Here is a 16,692-nt window from a genome sequence, read left to right on the forward strand (position 1 = left end):
TGACTCCTCCGCAATACTATAAGATTACCAACTTTCAAAACAAAGTTGTTCAACTTCTTTACTATTTCAGAATTTCTGTTTGTTCATAATTTTCCTTTTTGACATATAATGACAAACATCATTCGGTTGATAACTACCAGTCCTGAGAAACAGTTATACATACATACCTACATTCTGTTTAAGCTAACTTGCAATTGACAGAAAAAACCTATGCATATATTTTTTAGTTTTTTGCTAATGTAATGAGTAATGAAAAATATTAGGAAAGGTTTTGCATGAATCGTTAGTCAGTTTTGGATAATGTAAAGGTATGGCAATACTGTTTTCAACTGTTTCATAAGCACAAATCTTAGATGATAGTGATAGAATATCTTTTTTTTGTTAGAGCTATGTAATACAGGATTAATGAAAGATTGGGTTCTGTATAGACACTTTTAAATCTTATTTCCAGTAACAAGCAATTATCATGGTTTTCACTCAGCAGAATATAAAAAGGACCTGTGAGCAAAGCTAATAAAAATCCACTAATTTTGTCAAATTACTTCAAAGACTATGTTTCTCTAACGTACAAAAATTCACCACTAGAAACAAATTCGAGATCTATCTGTACACAGATTGCCAAAAAATGAATCTAACATTAGCGACAGATTAAATAGATTCTCTTTCTTAAACTACCTGTTTTTCATTTTTTACTAAAGTTTTTGGTTTCTTCGAAACAGTCAGTGACATGACAAGTGACAACCAGTCTATGAAAAAGCTTGTAAAACACATGTAAGCTGATGATAACAATAGTATGAAGCCCAATTAGACCTCCTGGTTGTTTATGGTAGCAATAGCTGGTTCCACCACTAGATTAAATATAGGTAATATTGCTATAATTTTGCTTGAAACTGGATGCGTCAAATAGTTTGTACTCAAATGGAAACTACTGTTTTCAAGAAATCTGGTTATTAGTAAAATGATTTGGTCACCAGAACATGGAGTTATGTTTTAGCAATTTGAATGAAAAGCAAGTAAGTAGGTACATTGTATATAAATGCATTGCTTGTTTATATAAATCAAGAACAGCACAAGTTATGCCACATTAAACTAACGAAGGAAACAAAATTAAGCCAGTAGGAAAAATACCTAGTAGCGTATTGATTTAAATGTTCAATCTTACTTCCTCCTTGCTTAGCCCCAGTTTAACATTGCATTGTATTTTCACTCTACGGGCTGTCTTGTTTGCTCAGTATTGATTGAACCTATACAACAAATGATTGTGCATGAGCTATTCTCGTAAACTTGTTGACTTAACCTAGATCTAAGTGTTTAGCAATAATTGACTGTAGACTATAACTAGCTTCATAGCATTGTCAATACGTAAATGCGCTAATTGGTATGTTAGCCGATTTATAGAATAACTAGTAAATATTTCCCCCCCCCGTGTCACAGGCGCGAGGAGACTGTCCTTTAATCCAGTACTAATAATTTTCCTGTTAACCTATATACATATTTCTAAAAGTTTATCATCGTTGTTTATGTCTAGCTATAGCTATTAAAATCTTGGAATAAAAAATTCATAAAGCAGAAGATATGATCTTGGAACGTACCATTCACCAAGCGAACTGCCTTACTAATCAAGCCACGCGAGCTTGATAAATTCACTAGGCGATATACGTCGCTATATGGGAGCAACAGGCTACTAGTTTCGGTCATGAAGCAAAGTCACTACTATAGCAATACGCAATAGCATAGCTAGCCGTGGTGTTGGACTTGTCGTCATTGTGTAATCAACATCAATTTTTATGAGTAATTAGGTTTCATTCACCTGTTAAAAGATGCAACTTACTTTATTAAAAGTTATTAGCCTAATCTTATTAGTAAGCTTACTCAAGTTATTTAATAGCATAGTGCCAGGCTAATAGCGAGTTGCAGGCAGCTCTCATTACCTCTCATTGTTTATAAGCTGATTTTTAATACCCGGGCAACACAGGGTAGCACAGCTAGTATTAAGTATAAATGCCAGTTAGTTTGAGAAGAGATTTTGCACATTATTATGATACTGAAAGTAAGCCAAGTGATGTCTACGATTTCTTTTGTTTTCAAACAGATAGCTTGTGGGTATTTAAAAGGCTGCTTTGTAGAAACCAGACAGAGTTTTAAAACAAAAAAATTAGTGCAAGCAGGGCATAAGGATGTGAAGTTTGGATGAAGTTGGCTGAAACATGTGAAATGCATAAATTTATGCAAACTATCAAATAGATGTAAAGCATTATAAAACCTTTTTGAATAGTTAAGAAGTTAGGAAAAGTTTTTTATAGTTGATTAACAACTTACATTTTAATTTCAGAACTTTGTTGAACAAGGTTAGAAATTAAATTAGTTAATAGCTAAAAGAACTGTTGCATATACACATAAATTTATGTAGAGTTCAAAGCATATCACAGTTTTGTCTCAGTGAAAGTATAACAGTTCCACTATAACTGCTTTTTCTAATCTGGAAATAATTAAAACTAATTTCACTAGCAATATTGTGATATTGAAGAATGGCAGCACAATCCAAAACTTGCTGAAAATCTAGGCTTTTTAATACACAAAGTATGGCGTCCATATGAATTTCTACTAGCAACTGCATATAAAAGAACTTTGTTATGACATCAATGAAACATCTAGTCATAAGTAACTGAGAGTACAGCAAACCTTTGGCAGAATTTCTTGAAAATCACAGTTGTTGTAGGCTCCTCTTATTTTTTTTTCTACTGAGTTTTGTACAATTACATAACTGTGCCCAAAAGTATTGGAAATTGCTTCTCAGAAATTTCTAGTTTTTCATACTTTGGAAACAATTAGAGAACTTCAACAGGTTTTTAATTTTATTACATTACTCCAAATTATTTTGGTGGCTACTGACTACTGAGTACTGGCTAGATACAATTGAAGACTTATTATGCTATGGTTAAATCTGTTGGCGTTTTGAGCCAATGTAAACACTGGTGGAGTACCGCTCTGTCAAAAAATGTTGGTGATGGCTCTAAAACTTTTAGTGTTTTTTTCATTTCATTGGTTATTGACCTTTTCAGCTTCTTATATGTACAAACACCTCTTTGCTTGTAGTATTGCAGCTAGATATGTTAACAAATGTGATACCTCATACTTTTAGGCACTCCATGACTTTTAGAGTAGATTATCAAATGATCTAAACTGAGCAGTCATCTAGAAAATAGTTTCACTATAGATTTCATCTAGCAAAAATAAATCTAAAAGGCTACTTGAAGTTCACTGTTTGTCTTTAGAATCAAAGTTGTTCTGGTATAAATGTGTACCTGTGTTTAGATCTTGTTTAGTTGTTGGTAAAAGTTTCCCTTTTCATTCTTACTTATCACAGCAGCTCAATTGAGAATGTAGTCTAATCTTTGAAAAAATTGCGGTGATGCTATTTGATAGTAGCTTATTCCGCCTGCTATCAACTACTTTTAACTAATGATCAAGGCTTTACACATCTACTTTCTTTAACAATAAAGAACTTGCGCATTGCCCGTGATTATAATATGAGCGCAACTCTTTTGTTAAGCTCAAATATTTGTAAAGTGAATCTATTGATGCTAGCTTTTGCACCTAGATGCAGCATGAGCTTTTGTTGCTATTCGAAATTTAACTATTTTGTTAGTAAATGATGTTAACTAGAATATCATAGAAACCCTTTAAGAAAGAGGGTAAGCTTTAGAAAACATGATTGCTAATCAAAACAGTCATGTATTACCATTCGCCTATATAATTTCTTTTGCATAATTTATACAAGTCATTTTGTGTATTCTGTAGTCTGAATACACAAGAATATATATAAGCATCCCTGTGAGCATGCCTACCCATATAAACAAAATGTGCATATTCCCATGATCAAACACAAGCGAAACGAGTGTTTGGTAGCTTTATAATAAATGCATATGTGCACACAACTCTCAAAAATTATCCATCAGCAGCATACTCGAACCATTGTTCCGAAACCCCATCAAAAATTTTAACCATTTGCCTGTGGAGTCAGTTAAGCATAATAATGATACAAAACACCTATAAACCTTTTCAAATATGTTACCAAGTCTTTGAAAAGTGTTGACAATATCCTAAAACTTACCCATCTGATCAGATAATACATAACTAGAAAAATTAATTTGGCCTAAATTTGCCATTAAAACCTGACAAACCTTTTTAATCAAAATTAAGATCGGCCTACAAAACGCCCATAAAAGCTGTGCGACAGATAGTAGAACCATAAAGCCGTGCGCATTTCACGAGAAAAACGTGCACATTTCACCAGTCTATGGCATTGTCCAATTTTCGAAGGTTTCTCTAATAAACATAGACAGTTTGAAGCATAGACCAATTTACAGGTACGAAAATGTGGTACACAGCTTATCAGCCTATGTTTTTTTGTCCAATTACCGAAGGTTTTATTAAATTATCTAGAGCATTAGCTAAATTTTTTTCCATCTAATGTACAAGCTAGGGCCGAACTACGATGCCCTTTTATGACAAGAAAATTTCTTTATTTTGCTATAGTTTGCAGAAAACTTCCAGACGCGTGAATGCTAATGCTTGCTTTCTGTTACAGATCACTGTCAAAGCCATTCTACATTCAACACAACCAACTTCCAAACTGTTTATATTACACAGCAGCTTGCCATTTTACTTTTAATATTGCATTTCAGAGATATAATAAACATATGTCATTATTACTGTTGTAAGTTAAATTACATACATTACAGTAGGTTAGGTCTACAGCTTTAATTAATATTTATTTTATTGTTGTAAAACAAAGGTTTGAGATAGTATTAGATTAGGTCTGATTTTAATACAACCTTTTGTTTTGCATAATTGACCTTTTGAATTTTATTTCAAAACAACTTGACAACTACCATAAACATACAACGTCCCAGAACACCACGTCGTCGCAGTGGCCATCCACATCTCTCCAAACTATTACAGCGCAATAAGAAAATAAATAGAAGGTCCTCACAGCAACCATCAACTTCAAATGCTAATGTTCAACAACACGCTACTCAAAATAATAATAACAACTCATCTGATTCAGAGAATCCATTAGTAGATGTTGTAGGCGATGTTGTAGGTTGTTACCACAAAATGATCACTTAAATATCGTTTGTTGCTCTCTCTTGAGTTCGAAACATTAATGACTTACTTGTTAACAACTTCAGTAGGAGCTCATCACTTGATTAGCAATCAATGACCGAATCCTACAACGTAAAAAAGAGGAGACTAAACTGCACCACTTTTAACAGAACACTGCACTTATCTAATTTATCTATATTCATTGAAATTGTTAGTTGCACCTTTTTGGAGTCGTGCTCCCTCAAATTTATTTTATATTTCGAACAACTCTCATTTACACTATACTGTCAATTCCTGTTGACAACTACTTTTTCAACAACCAGCAGCACCCTTTCTTTTTTTCACTATCACTTTGGTTGTGAGCTGTATGACAGGGGAGTTTCTAGTTAAATATATATTTCTCAAAGTTTGTTGTTTGTTGTCTGTTTTTTGTTGTCTGTCCTTCGGTATGTCCAGCTATAGCTATTAACATCCTGGAATTAAAATTCTGCATCCTGATGAATTTGAACACACAGAGATTGCGTCCACCAGCTAATTGAATCTCGAGCTTGAGTTTTTTAACCCCGAGCTCTACCACTGAGCTACGCAAGGCATATTAATCAAAGACATTATCATATACCGCAATGTGTATGCACACACTAAATGCTAAATGGCGTATTGTTTGAAACTCTATGAATTCTATTAAATCTATGAAACACGCTTTTTTTGTGTATTTTCGAACTTCTATTTCTGGCTTTTCCTAAGGTTTGATTGGCAATTTGCTGAGAAGATTAATACTTTTCATGTGGACAATTGAGACAATTGTCTGACAGAATGTAGAGAAAATGTAGAGGCTATTCCTACTCGAGATAATACAACTGTCTGCGTGAAGAAGATTAACCTTTACTGATTTAGCAATAGAACCTTACGGAAAACTGGAAATAGAATTATAACACACATTTAAAATTGAAACTGTACATTTTAAAGTTACAAATTAAAAAACCGGTGATAGTAGCAAAAAATTGGTTTTTAAATAATTTCAACAAATATTTCATGCATAAGGTAATATTAGTTAATAATCAAAAGTGCACATTTGGTGTGTGCTTTTTACCATTTGCGTGTGCATACGTTATACGGTATATGAAAACAGTGATAAGATGCTGAAGACTGTATAGCTTGGTGGTTAAACTCGTGGTTGGAAACTTGTGGTTGCAACTGTGAGCTCAAGTCTAGCTCAAGTCTATAGCTGGGCAAACAAAAATCTGAACAAACAACAACGGCGACAAACTTTAAAATTTATATATATAGTTATATATACATGTATATACATGAGTGCGCACACTCATGTACCTCCCATCATGCATGCAAGTGTATGCAAACTTACTTATATACAAAAGCGCATTCTCATGCAAATATATATGTGAATATATAATTGGGCATGTATGCACATGGGCAATCATATAATTGCATTTCATATTACATATTGTGATGGACTTGCAAAGCCTAGCTTTTTTTCTATCACTTTTTTTGATTCTATCACTTTATCGCTCCCTCGCCATCTTGCTCTTTTGCTGTATTACCCTTTGCCCAATTGCCCTATCACTCTATCGCGCTGTCCTGTTGTCATAATAATGTGCTGCAACGCTGTGCCACTGTCCTGCTCTCACGCTCTTTTTCGCTCTCTCACTCGCCATATTTCTCACTTGGTATGTTTATCGCTCACTATCCCTCTCGCTCACTATCTCTTTTGCTTGCTATCTTTCTCTCTCGCTCGCTTTTCTTCTTGCTTGCTATTTCTCTTGCTCGCTATCCTTTTTGCTTGCCATCTCTCTCTCTCTCTTGCTCGCGCCCTCTCTCGCTCGCTATCTCTTTCACTCGCTATCTCTCTCGCTTGCTATCTCTCTCGCTCTATCTTATCCTCTCTTTCTCAGCATACCATTGCAAAAGCAAATTATAATTAGAATGCCTAATACAAAATGACCAAAAAATCTGGCCGTCATACTTGGTGGTAATATAGCTGTTGCTACCTAGATTGACTGGCCACACTATGTGGTAGCTATCTACTCTAAAAGGACTGCAGCTGTACCATCCAGACACTGCTAGTGACAATCCTGTACGTACACAATTAATAGCCCAACTATAGTAGCCCGCGGCTATTACCTTCAAAAGAATTTTGACTTGCAGGCATTCAAAATATTCTGCTAGAAACCCTTTCTCTGGTATATGGAAAAAGCAAATTGTATTTTCCGTATTCAAACTCCAATAAACATAAGCATTAGTTTTGAAAAAAAAAGAAGTCTTTTAATTATTATGCTACGAACCGATTTTTTACCATAATGCCAGAAAGTCATCCTGTTTTACTTAAACTTTGATTGGCTTTAACTATCCACCCCTAAATTTGTCGATTTTGGACTCTCTGTAAAGACATTTTTTTTTTTCGTATTGGCAATAATTTTTTTTTCAAACGCAAATATTCTTTAAATTATGCCATACAACTATAATAAAAGAGGGCATTTAATTGGAAAAAAGAAAAATATTTAAAAAAGGAATTTAAAGAAAAAGGGCCCAGTTAACCACTAAAATCCAATGAATCGTTTGACATATAATGTTTAAAATACTTTGCTCTGCTAAGAGAATAGATTTCATGGAGAAAATTGCTACAGCAGCTAGCAACGATAATTTCAAAATAATAGTGGGATTATATACTAGATGTATTGATTATTTGAGTAGAGGAAAATATTCTTGCTACATGGTGTAAACCATAAAGCTTTTTTGCACATTATTGAAACGACATTATAAGTTGTTTACGTACGTTATGTATATGTATAATGTTATAACAACGCATTATGTAATATTATATTAGAAGTAAAGTTTGATGAAGCACTCTGTCAGTTACTCATTTTTCTGCAAATCTGCAAAAAGTTTAAAACTAAGGTAGGCTACTGAAGTCTGAGTTGTCTTTTTTGCAAATACATGTAGACATAACTTTATAGGATGTGCTGTTTAAAACCAAAGTTTTCTCCTCTAACTAGTTAACGACATTTCTACTGGTGTAGCATTTCTCCATGTATCTTATTGTATTATGATATTTTGATAGGAGTAATTTTAGCAATCAATCAAGCTCTAAGTACGCGTATAAACATTCACCTCCCACATGTATTTCTCTGACATCAACGCTCAAAGTTCTATTACAAACATAACTAAACAGTCTAAAAATCAGTTAGCTTATTTTTAAATGTTGTAGATGCTATTAAAACCCTTAAATATTTAGCACTCACCTAATATCAGCTCAAAAATCATTTAAATTTTCAACTTTCCAAGTTGTTTAAGACTATAGGATAATTTACCAAAAATAAAGTTTACTGCCGAGGTCATGCCCTATTACCTCTCTAAAGGTTTGCTACTAGCTGAAATCTAGAAAAACAGTGTTGAGTCATATTATCTAATTACAAAGTGAGTTATGAAAACAGAAATATGAGAAATAGTTTTTGTATGACCTTTACTTTACCTCTGAATACTTGTTACGTTTTATTTTGTTCTCATCAGACTTTCGTTGGTCTGTTACCTGTTATAGGGGTTTAGATTTTAAGAATTTAAGGTCAGTTGTTCTTCTTACCACCACTGATTGCATTTACTAGGAAGTGAGGACTAAGCTGCTGCTTAAAGATCAGGCACTTAATGGGATTCTACTTTGTTACATCTATGAGACCTTCAAACAATTATTTTGCAGCAATATCCTATAGTCTGTGAAAACTTCCATTATTTATTGGGATAATCGATTAGTTGTTTAAATATTAGAATAATCAAGAAGGAAGTTCCTGAAAAAGCTAATGCAGTGATTCTTATCTATCTCAAATGTTGTTGAGTTGCGAAACCAATTACAGATTATTCCTTTAACTGAGATAAATGTCTGGTAAGTGAATTAAAATAGCGTATTTTAAATGAAATTCATTGTGCAAGCAAGTATAAGTTACTGTGTTTCACTGACCAAACCTACTAGGGGCACGCAGCATGGGTAAGCAGCACATTAGATCTTTTTTGATAATATTTTATATACTCTTTAGTGCAATCAAACTATATATGATCGCTTCAACCTACACATTTTCTAACATTCATTGAAAATTTCATCAAATATTTGAATCAATGCCAAAGTTAATTCTTGCTGGAAGCTTTTCGGAACTTGCAGTGTTTTAGGTAAAAGTAAAGAAGCTGTTAGAAATTAAAAGTAAACTATAAAAGTCTTAATAAATACGTCAGTGATGTTAGGTTATATAGTTTACCTAATTTAAGTTAGAATAACCTATGCCACTAATCACTATGACCTTAACATCTTATTCTCTAGACAGGCAAGCCTACACTTCCACTTGTATTTTTTCAAAATAAAGTAGAATTAAAAACCTGTATCTATTGATTATAACTTTATCAAACTATTTTTCCGTTTGGTATTTTTAAATACTTTTCATTCATAATAAATTTGTTTCATTGTTAAACAGTTATTTACAGAGTTTATTATTACTAGGGGTTTTGGTTGGCATACGGATTAAACAAGTTACATTGTCATTTTATTTGAACATTTGCTTTGATGTACATGTATGATGGTTTTAACATACCAAGCAAGAGTACTTTGTAGCAATGCTACAAAGTACCATGAAACGGTTTTCTAGCAAACAATTTGTTTGTTAGATCACTTTTATTATAAGTACTAATTATTGTTTGATACAGTAGCAGATATATAAGTCTGATAACTGTACTATAGCTCTTCAGATTGAAATACTCATGCTGACAATATTGAATATTAAACAGAACTTTAGCTTTGCGCTGCTTTGTGAAGTTTAAGTAATGATGGATTATTTCTGAAAGACGTTAAACATAATATCAGCATTATGAGTTGTCACTCATTTTTAAAAACTTTCAAAGTTTCCATAATTTTTGTTTAGTAGTGAACTTGATTGATTAACTTTAGGAAAAGCTCTAACTAAAATAATCATAAAATAATAATCTTTTTCTTTTAAATATAAACTATTGACCATTCATTCTTTATTGACCAAAAATTCCTGACTAAAAGGAAAACATGACTCGCAACAATTAGAACATCAAATAACGCCCACATTTAAAAAACACACCTAAAGGTTTTAATTATGAAAATAAAGTTAGTTAACTAAGATACTTGATTATTGGCAGTTGTTTCATTTTGCAATACTATAAAAGTAAATATAAGTGCTTAAGTCACATCTTAGGTGGATTAAATGCCGATTGATTACTTTTGTAAAACAGATTAAAGCACACAAATGTGAGGACCTCTGACTTAACAGTTTTGAATTATGATGTGTGAGTGGTCCAAGCCACTCGACTTCTTCTCTCCTCGGCTTAGCCAGCTGGTTGTGTCAGTTTCTCTTTGCTCTTGGTCTGGCTGCTAGTTTCCACTAAACTATTATAAAATTGCAATCGGGAAACCATGAATAAGATTGGCTGACCCTAAATAATGTTAATGCGGACCTGATGGCATTGTATATTTGCTATTTTAGATGCTAAACAACATTTTTCTAGTTTTAAATAAACAAATAGCAGCACTTACAATCTTGATTTGTTGCTTACACGTAGTTGTCATGGCAGCTTCCTCTAGCATTGAAAATGACAGAGAACGTATCAACCTGAGTCGAGATGGTGGCTACACTGATATCCTCATTGCTATTGATGAGAAGGTTCCAGAAAACCTAGATATCATTGAAAAACTGCAGGTTATATTATTGCTATAGTAGTTTTTCAGTCGTGATTCTAGACAAACCCTAAAGCTTTACTGTACGTGGCTCATCAGATCTATGAACTCAAAATAAAATACCATAAGAGGCATAATGTTGAGTATTTATAGTCTAGCATAGAGTCTAAAAGGTTTGAGTGTCTCTAGACTACACGGTATTAAAAACTTGCGTTCTTTAACCACAGACTGCATTCAAAACAAATCGGTCAAAATATTCCAGTTGACTGCTAACTACTTTGGGTGCAAAATAGGTGGTTGAATATACATGGCAAAAGACTAAGCTTGCCATTAGAAGATTTTTGGAACAGTTGCCATTAAAAATCTTTAGATATCATTGTTTAATATACAATGAGCAGCACAATGTACAAATGTTGGCAAAAAGCGAGTATGTTTTATCTACATTGTGCTCGGACCTAAACATAATCATGCATGCATGATCTAAGCAGATTCTCAGACACTTACGCTTACTTACTAAACTCTTGGTAAAGTTTTAAGATATTAGTTCATAGAGTCATTTCTTTAAGCATCGGTTTGTTTCTATTAAAAACAGATAAAAATGCTGTTATTGATATAAAGACGTGTTTCACTAAAGATTCATATAAACAAAGTAACTAACAGCTTATTTTAAAAGCGCTATCATTATTTTATTTGAATAACAAATGTTTTTTATATTTTCATCAAAAGCACATTTTCAACTTTTTGGAGTTTATAAGTGTTGATGTGAAATGCAACACAGTAAGATCTGTTATTAGTAGAAAAAGCTTTCAAAAATGTTTGAGCAATAAATTCAGAGCTTTGAAGCTAAATTTGAGATTTGAAGCAAAACGAAAGCTAATTAATATCAATAATTGAATATTTCATTTCTGTCATCATGGTAAGCGAGACAGAAACTAAAAACAGACCCTGCAAGTGCTGCAGTATGACGCTCACTACAGCTTGAAGCTTTTTGACCAGTTATATGAGAATGTAAATAAACCTATATTTTTGTAGTTCAATTGGCTACTAATTAATATATAAGATTCGAGTATAACTGATGGCTAAGTTGACATTGAGAAACCGTATCCTTTTCATTTAATACAGTAAGTCCCTACTTTACTATAAGTTGAGCAGTCACGCTGGGTAGTGCTTGATAAATATACAATAAATAAATATAAATATACAATGATAAATATACAATGAGCCTTATGGCTAGCTACTGGTTTTTTGTGCTATAATTTACACTCTGGCAATCATTAGAACAAGAATAGCTTAATTAAATAACAGCCACGTTGTCATTAGCTGACAAGAAGCCAACCATCAGCCAATCAGTGAGAATACCGGAGTAAATCCTTAAGTGACAAAATAATGAACTGACTATCAAAAATCAATTGTAAATTTATACTAAGCGTTCAAGTTTAAGCTTTCTAATTAAATTTATAAGTTTATTGCCTTATTGTTGATAACAAAAATTATTTATTTAAAAATGTTGTGTAATTTACATTGCTATTATCTGCAGTGTCTGATCATAAGTCAGTTGAAAAGTCAGTTAGGCAGGTGAGCTTTTTTGTTTGAAATCGTCTGCTCCCAACTCGATAAAAAGAATATTGGGAAAAAGGGTCGCACAACTTCCTAATTCAAGGCCTTCCTATTATTCTGTTTTGATTATAATGAAGGTATACCTTGAAAAAAAAATTTTGTTTTGTTTTTATGTCTTCGGTCTTCTCTTTTTGTGATAAGCTTTTAACATATAATAATGATTGCTAATTGATAACGTAGACTATCTAATACTATTTATTTGTGTGAATACTGGAAAATTGAAAAAATTGACTGCATTGAGAAGCTCCAACAACATAAATAACCCGTTCCGAGAAGGTTTACGTTATAGCACTTGCTTGTTAACTGAACAGTAAAATATATGTAAACAGTCCTTTTCCATGATTCAGTCAAAATTGTCCCCAACTCAACCCTTTGACTCTTCAAGTAGAAAACTAAACCTTTTAATTGGATGACTGTACAACAATGTGGTATTATCAGTTTGTATCGACCATTTCTGTCTAACTATTCACTTAGTTTAGGATTCGTAATTACAGTAATTTTATGTTAAATCAAACAGTAGCAGCCACGTTTTCTTTTGGTTATTATTGTCTCTTATAGTATTCTTCATTAACGCGATTTATGTAATTTTTTTACCAGAAGTACCAGAGAGTAAACATTTCTCTAACTAAAATATTAAATAAGACTTTTCTTACCCTTTTGCAATGCTACTCGTTCCAGTTTTGTATGCGTATATATGAGCGTATATTTAGCACTCATCTAATTTCAGCTCATAAACTCAATTAAATTTTCAACTTTCCAAGTTCTTTAAAACTATAGGCTAATTTACAAAAGTTAATGTTTGCTGCTGAGGTCATGACCTCTCTAAAGGTTTCCCACTAGCTGAAATCTAGAACAACAATGTTGAGTCATATCATCTAATTTCAAAGTGAGGGTTATGAAAACAGAAATATGAGAAATAGTTTTTGTATGACCTTTACTTTACCTCTAAATACGGTTTACTTTTTATTTTTTCTCATTAGACTTTCATCGGTTTGTTACCTGTAGCGGTCTACATTAATCTGCAAAAATCTATCTAGCAGACAAAGAGAGAGAAAGAAATTTAAGGTCAGTTGTCCTTGTGACTGCTGATTGCATTTGCTGGGCAATGAGGATTAAACTGCTGCTTAACAATCAGGCACTTTATGCGATTCTACTTTGTTAAATCTATGAGACCTTCAAACAAATATGTTGCAGCAATATCCTATAGTCTGTGAAAACTTCCATTATATATTGGGATGACCGATCATACGTTTAAATATCAGAATAATCAAGAAGGAAGTTCCTGAAAAAACTAATGCAGTGATTCTTATCCATCTGAAATGTTGTCGAGTTGCGAAACCAATTACAGATTATTCCTTTAGCTGAGATAAATGTCTGGTAAGTGAATTAAAATAGCGTATTTTAAGTGAAATTCATTGTGCAAACAAGTACAAGTTACTGTGTTTCACTGATCAAATCTACTAGGGGCACACAGCATGGGTAAGCAGCAAATTAGATCTTTTTTGATAATATTTTATATACTCTTTACTGCAATCAAACTATATATGATCTCCTCAACCTACAAATTTTCTAACATTCATTGAAAATTCCATCCAATATTTGATGAATCAATGCCAAAGTTAATTCTTGCTGGAAGCCTTTCAGAACTTGCAGTGTTTTAAGTGAAAGTAAAGAAGCTGTTAGAAATTAAAAATAAACGATAAAAACTCTAATAAATACGTCAGTGAAGTTACGTTCTAGTTTACCTAATTTAAGTTAGAATAACCTATGCCACTTATCACTGCCACCTTAACATCTGATTCTCTAGACAGGCAAGCTTACACTGCCACTCGTATGTTTTCAAAATAAAGTACAAATGAAAACCTCCTTTTATTGATTATAACTTCTACAGAGTATATTATTACTATTATTATTAGGTGTTTTGGTTGGCAAGCCGATTAAACGAGTTACACTGTCATTTTATTTGAACATTTGCTATGACCTACATATATGACAATTTTAACATACCAAGCAAGACGCCAATGAAATCCTACCAAGTACCATGAAATGTTTTTCTAGCAAACAGTTTGTTTGTTAGATCATTTTTATTATAGGTTGTACCTATTGTTTGAAGCAGTACCAGATATATAAGTCTGATAACTGTACTATAGCTCTTCGGATTGAAAAACCCATGCTGAAAATCTCAATATTAAAAGGTACTTAAGCTTTGCGCTGCTTTGTGATGTTTAAGTAATGATGGATTATTTTTTAAAGATATTAAACATAATAGCAGCATTATGAGTTGTCTTTTCTTTAAAAACTTTGAAAGTTTCTATCATTTCTGTTTAGTAAAGAACTTGATTGTTAACTTTAAGAAAAGCTAACTAAAATAATAATAAAATAATCATCTCTTTCTTTTAAACATAAACTATTGACCATTTATTCTTTATTGACCAAACATTTCTGACTAAAACGAAAACATGACTCGCAGCAATTAGAATATCAAATAATGCCCACATTTTTAAAAAACACCTAAAGGTGTTAATTATGAAAACAAAGTTAGTTAATTAAAATACTTGATTATTGGCAGTTGACTTATATTGTGAGAATATAAAAGTAGAGATAAAGAGATAAAGTAATATCTTAGATTGATTAAATGCCTATTGATTACTTTTTTAAAACGGATTTAAGCACACATAATGTGGGAACCTCTGACTTAGCAGTTTTGAACTAAGATGTGTGAGTGGTCCAAATCACACGACTTGGCTGAGCCAAGCGGTTCTTCTCTCCTCGGCTTAGCCAGCTGGCTGTGTCAGTTTCTCTTTGTTTTTGGTCTGCCTGCTAGTTTTCACTAAACTATTTTAAAATTGCAATCGCGAAACCTTGAATAAGATTGGCTGACCCTAAAGAATGTTAATGCGATCTGATGGCATTGTAGATTTGCTATTTTAGATGCTAAACAAAATTTTTCTGGTTTTAGATAAACAAATAGCAGCAGTTACAATCTTGATTTGTTGCATAGTTGTCATGGCAGCTTCCTCTAGCATTGCAAATGACAGAGAACGTATCAACCTGAGCCAAGATCGTGGCTACACTGATATCCTCATTGCTATTGATGAGAAGGTTCCAGAAAACCTAGACATCATTGAAAAACTGCAGGTAATATTATCGCTATAGTAGTTTTTTAGTTGTGATTTTAGACAAACCCTATAAAGCTTTACTGTACGTGGTTCATCGTATATATTAACTCAAAATAAATTACCATAAGAGGCATTATGTTGAGAATTTTTAGTCTAGCCCAGAGACTAAAAAAATTGAGTGTCTCTAGACTACACGGTGAAAAGAATTTGCGTTCTCTAACCACAAACTGCATTCAAACAAGTTTCTCATAATATTCCAGCTGCCTACTAACTACTTTGCGTGCAAAGTAGGCGGTTGCATATACAAGCAAGATGACTGTAACTAAATGATTCTCTTTTTGAGTTTCATTTTTAGTTGGACGTTTAGTTAGCAATCATGGTCTTTTTATTGTTAGACTAAAGGTTTGCATAAGGATACAAATGTAAATATTATTTTGATAAATTAAACTGGTAGGTTAAAGCAAATTTTGGTCTATGTAAAAACAATTGTAAACGATTTTCTATGAGAGTTGGCGAGCTTGGTTGAAGGCTATTTTTAATTATTTTCTACAAGTCTTTTTTGTGATATTCACAATGTCACGGAATCTTTAAGTTTCAAGCTGTTTCTACTGACAAAAATTTTAGCGAGGTTACAACTTACAAAGCTAGGAGCATATTTACACTGAATTGCCAAAAAGGTGTTAACTGGTCTTGAAAAACTTACCCAACTCTAGAAAATGTGACCAACAAAAAATGTTTTATGATGTTTAAAGATTTTGTATGACAAAGTCGTGAAAACTCAGTGACATTCCCCCATGGTTTGCTATAGGTTTAATTAGCAAAAATCTATCATTTAAAAGTAGTTTTGAGGTTATTTTAAAGTTTCGATGTGGCAAAACTAATTGCAAAGAATTAGCCTTACAATATTACCTGACTATAGTCTTAACAGCTTTACAAATAGCTAAAATTAAAATAAAATTCAACTTGTGTCATCTGCTAAACTGAAAATCAGATGGCAAAATATTTATGTCACAGTGAAGACAGCACTTTTTTTTAAAAGCACATTCCAACAATGGCAGTTACCATTAAAACAGAGCAATGACAAAGACTGAAAAGTAATTAGCGATGTTAGATGAATGCGAGCCACGCAAACTCAACTACAATTTAAACAAT

General features: G+C 32.6%; 1 protein-coding gene across 2 annotated transcripts in view; it reads left to right on the forward strand.

Moving 5' to 3' along the window:
- Window positions 1-13,877: 13,877 nt before the first annotated feature.
- LOC137387006 (calcium-activated chloride channel regulator 1-like) overlaps window positions 13,878-16,692 on the forward strand; it is a 261,390-nt gene continuing 258,575 nt past the window's right edge. For both annotated transcript variants that reach the window (XM_068073282.1, XM_068073283.1), the window contains exons 1-2: window positions 13,878-13,900; window positions 15,381-15,559. In XM_068073282.1, coding sequence (XP_067929383.1) covers window positions 13,897-13,900; window positions 15,381-15,559 — 183 coding nt within the window. In that variant the 5' untranslated portion in view covers window positions 13,878-13,896. The remainder of the gene's footprint in view (window positions 13,901-15,380; window positions 15,560-16,692) is intronic.

The sequence above is a fragment of the Watersipora subatra genome, chromosome 2 (assembly GCF_963576615.1).
Source record: "Watersipora subatra chromosome 2, tzWatSuba1.1, whole genome shotgun sequence".
NCBI classification, from domain to species: domain Eukaryota; kingdom Metazoa; phylum Bryozoa; class Gymnolaemata; order Cheilostomatida; family Watersiporidae; genus Watersipora; species Watersipora subatra.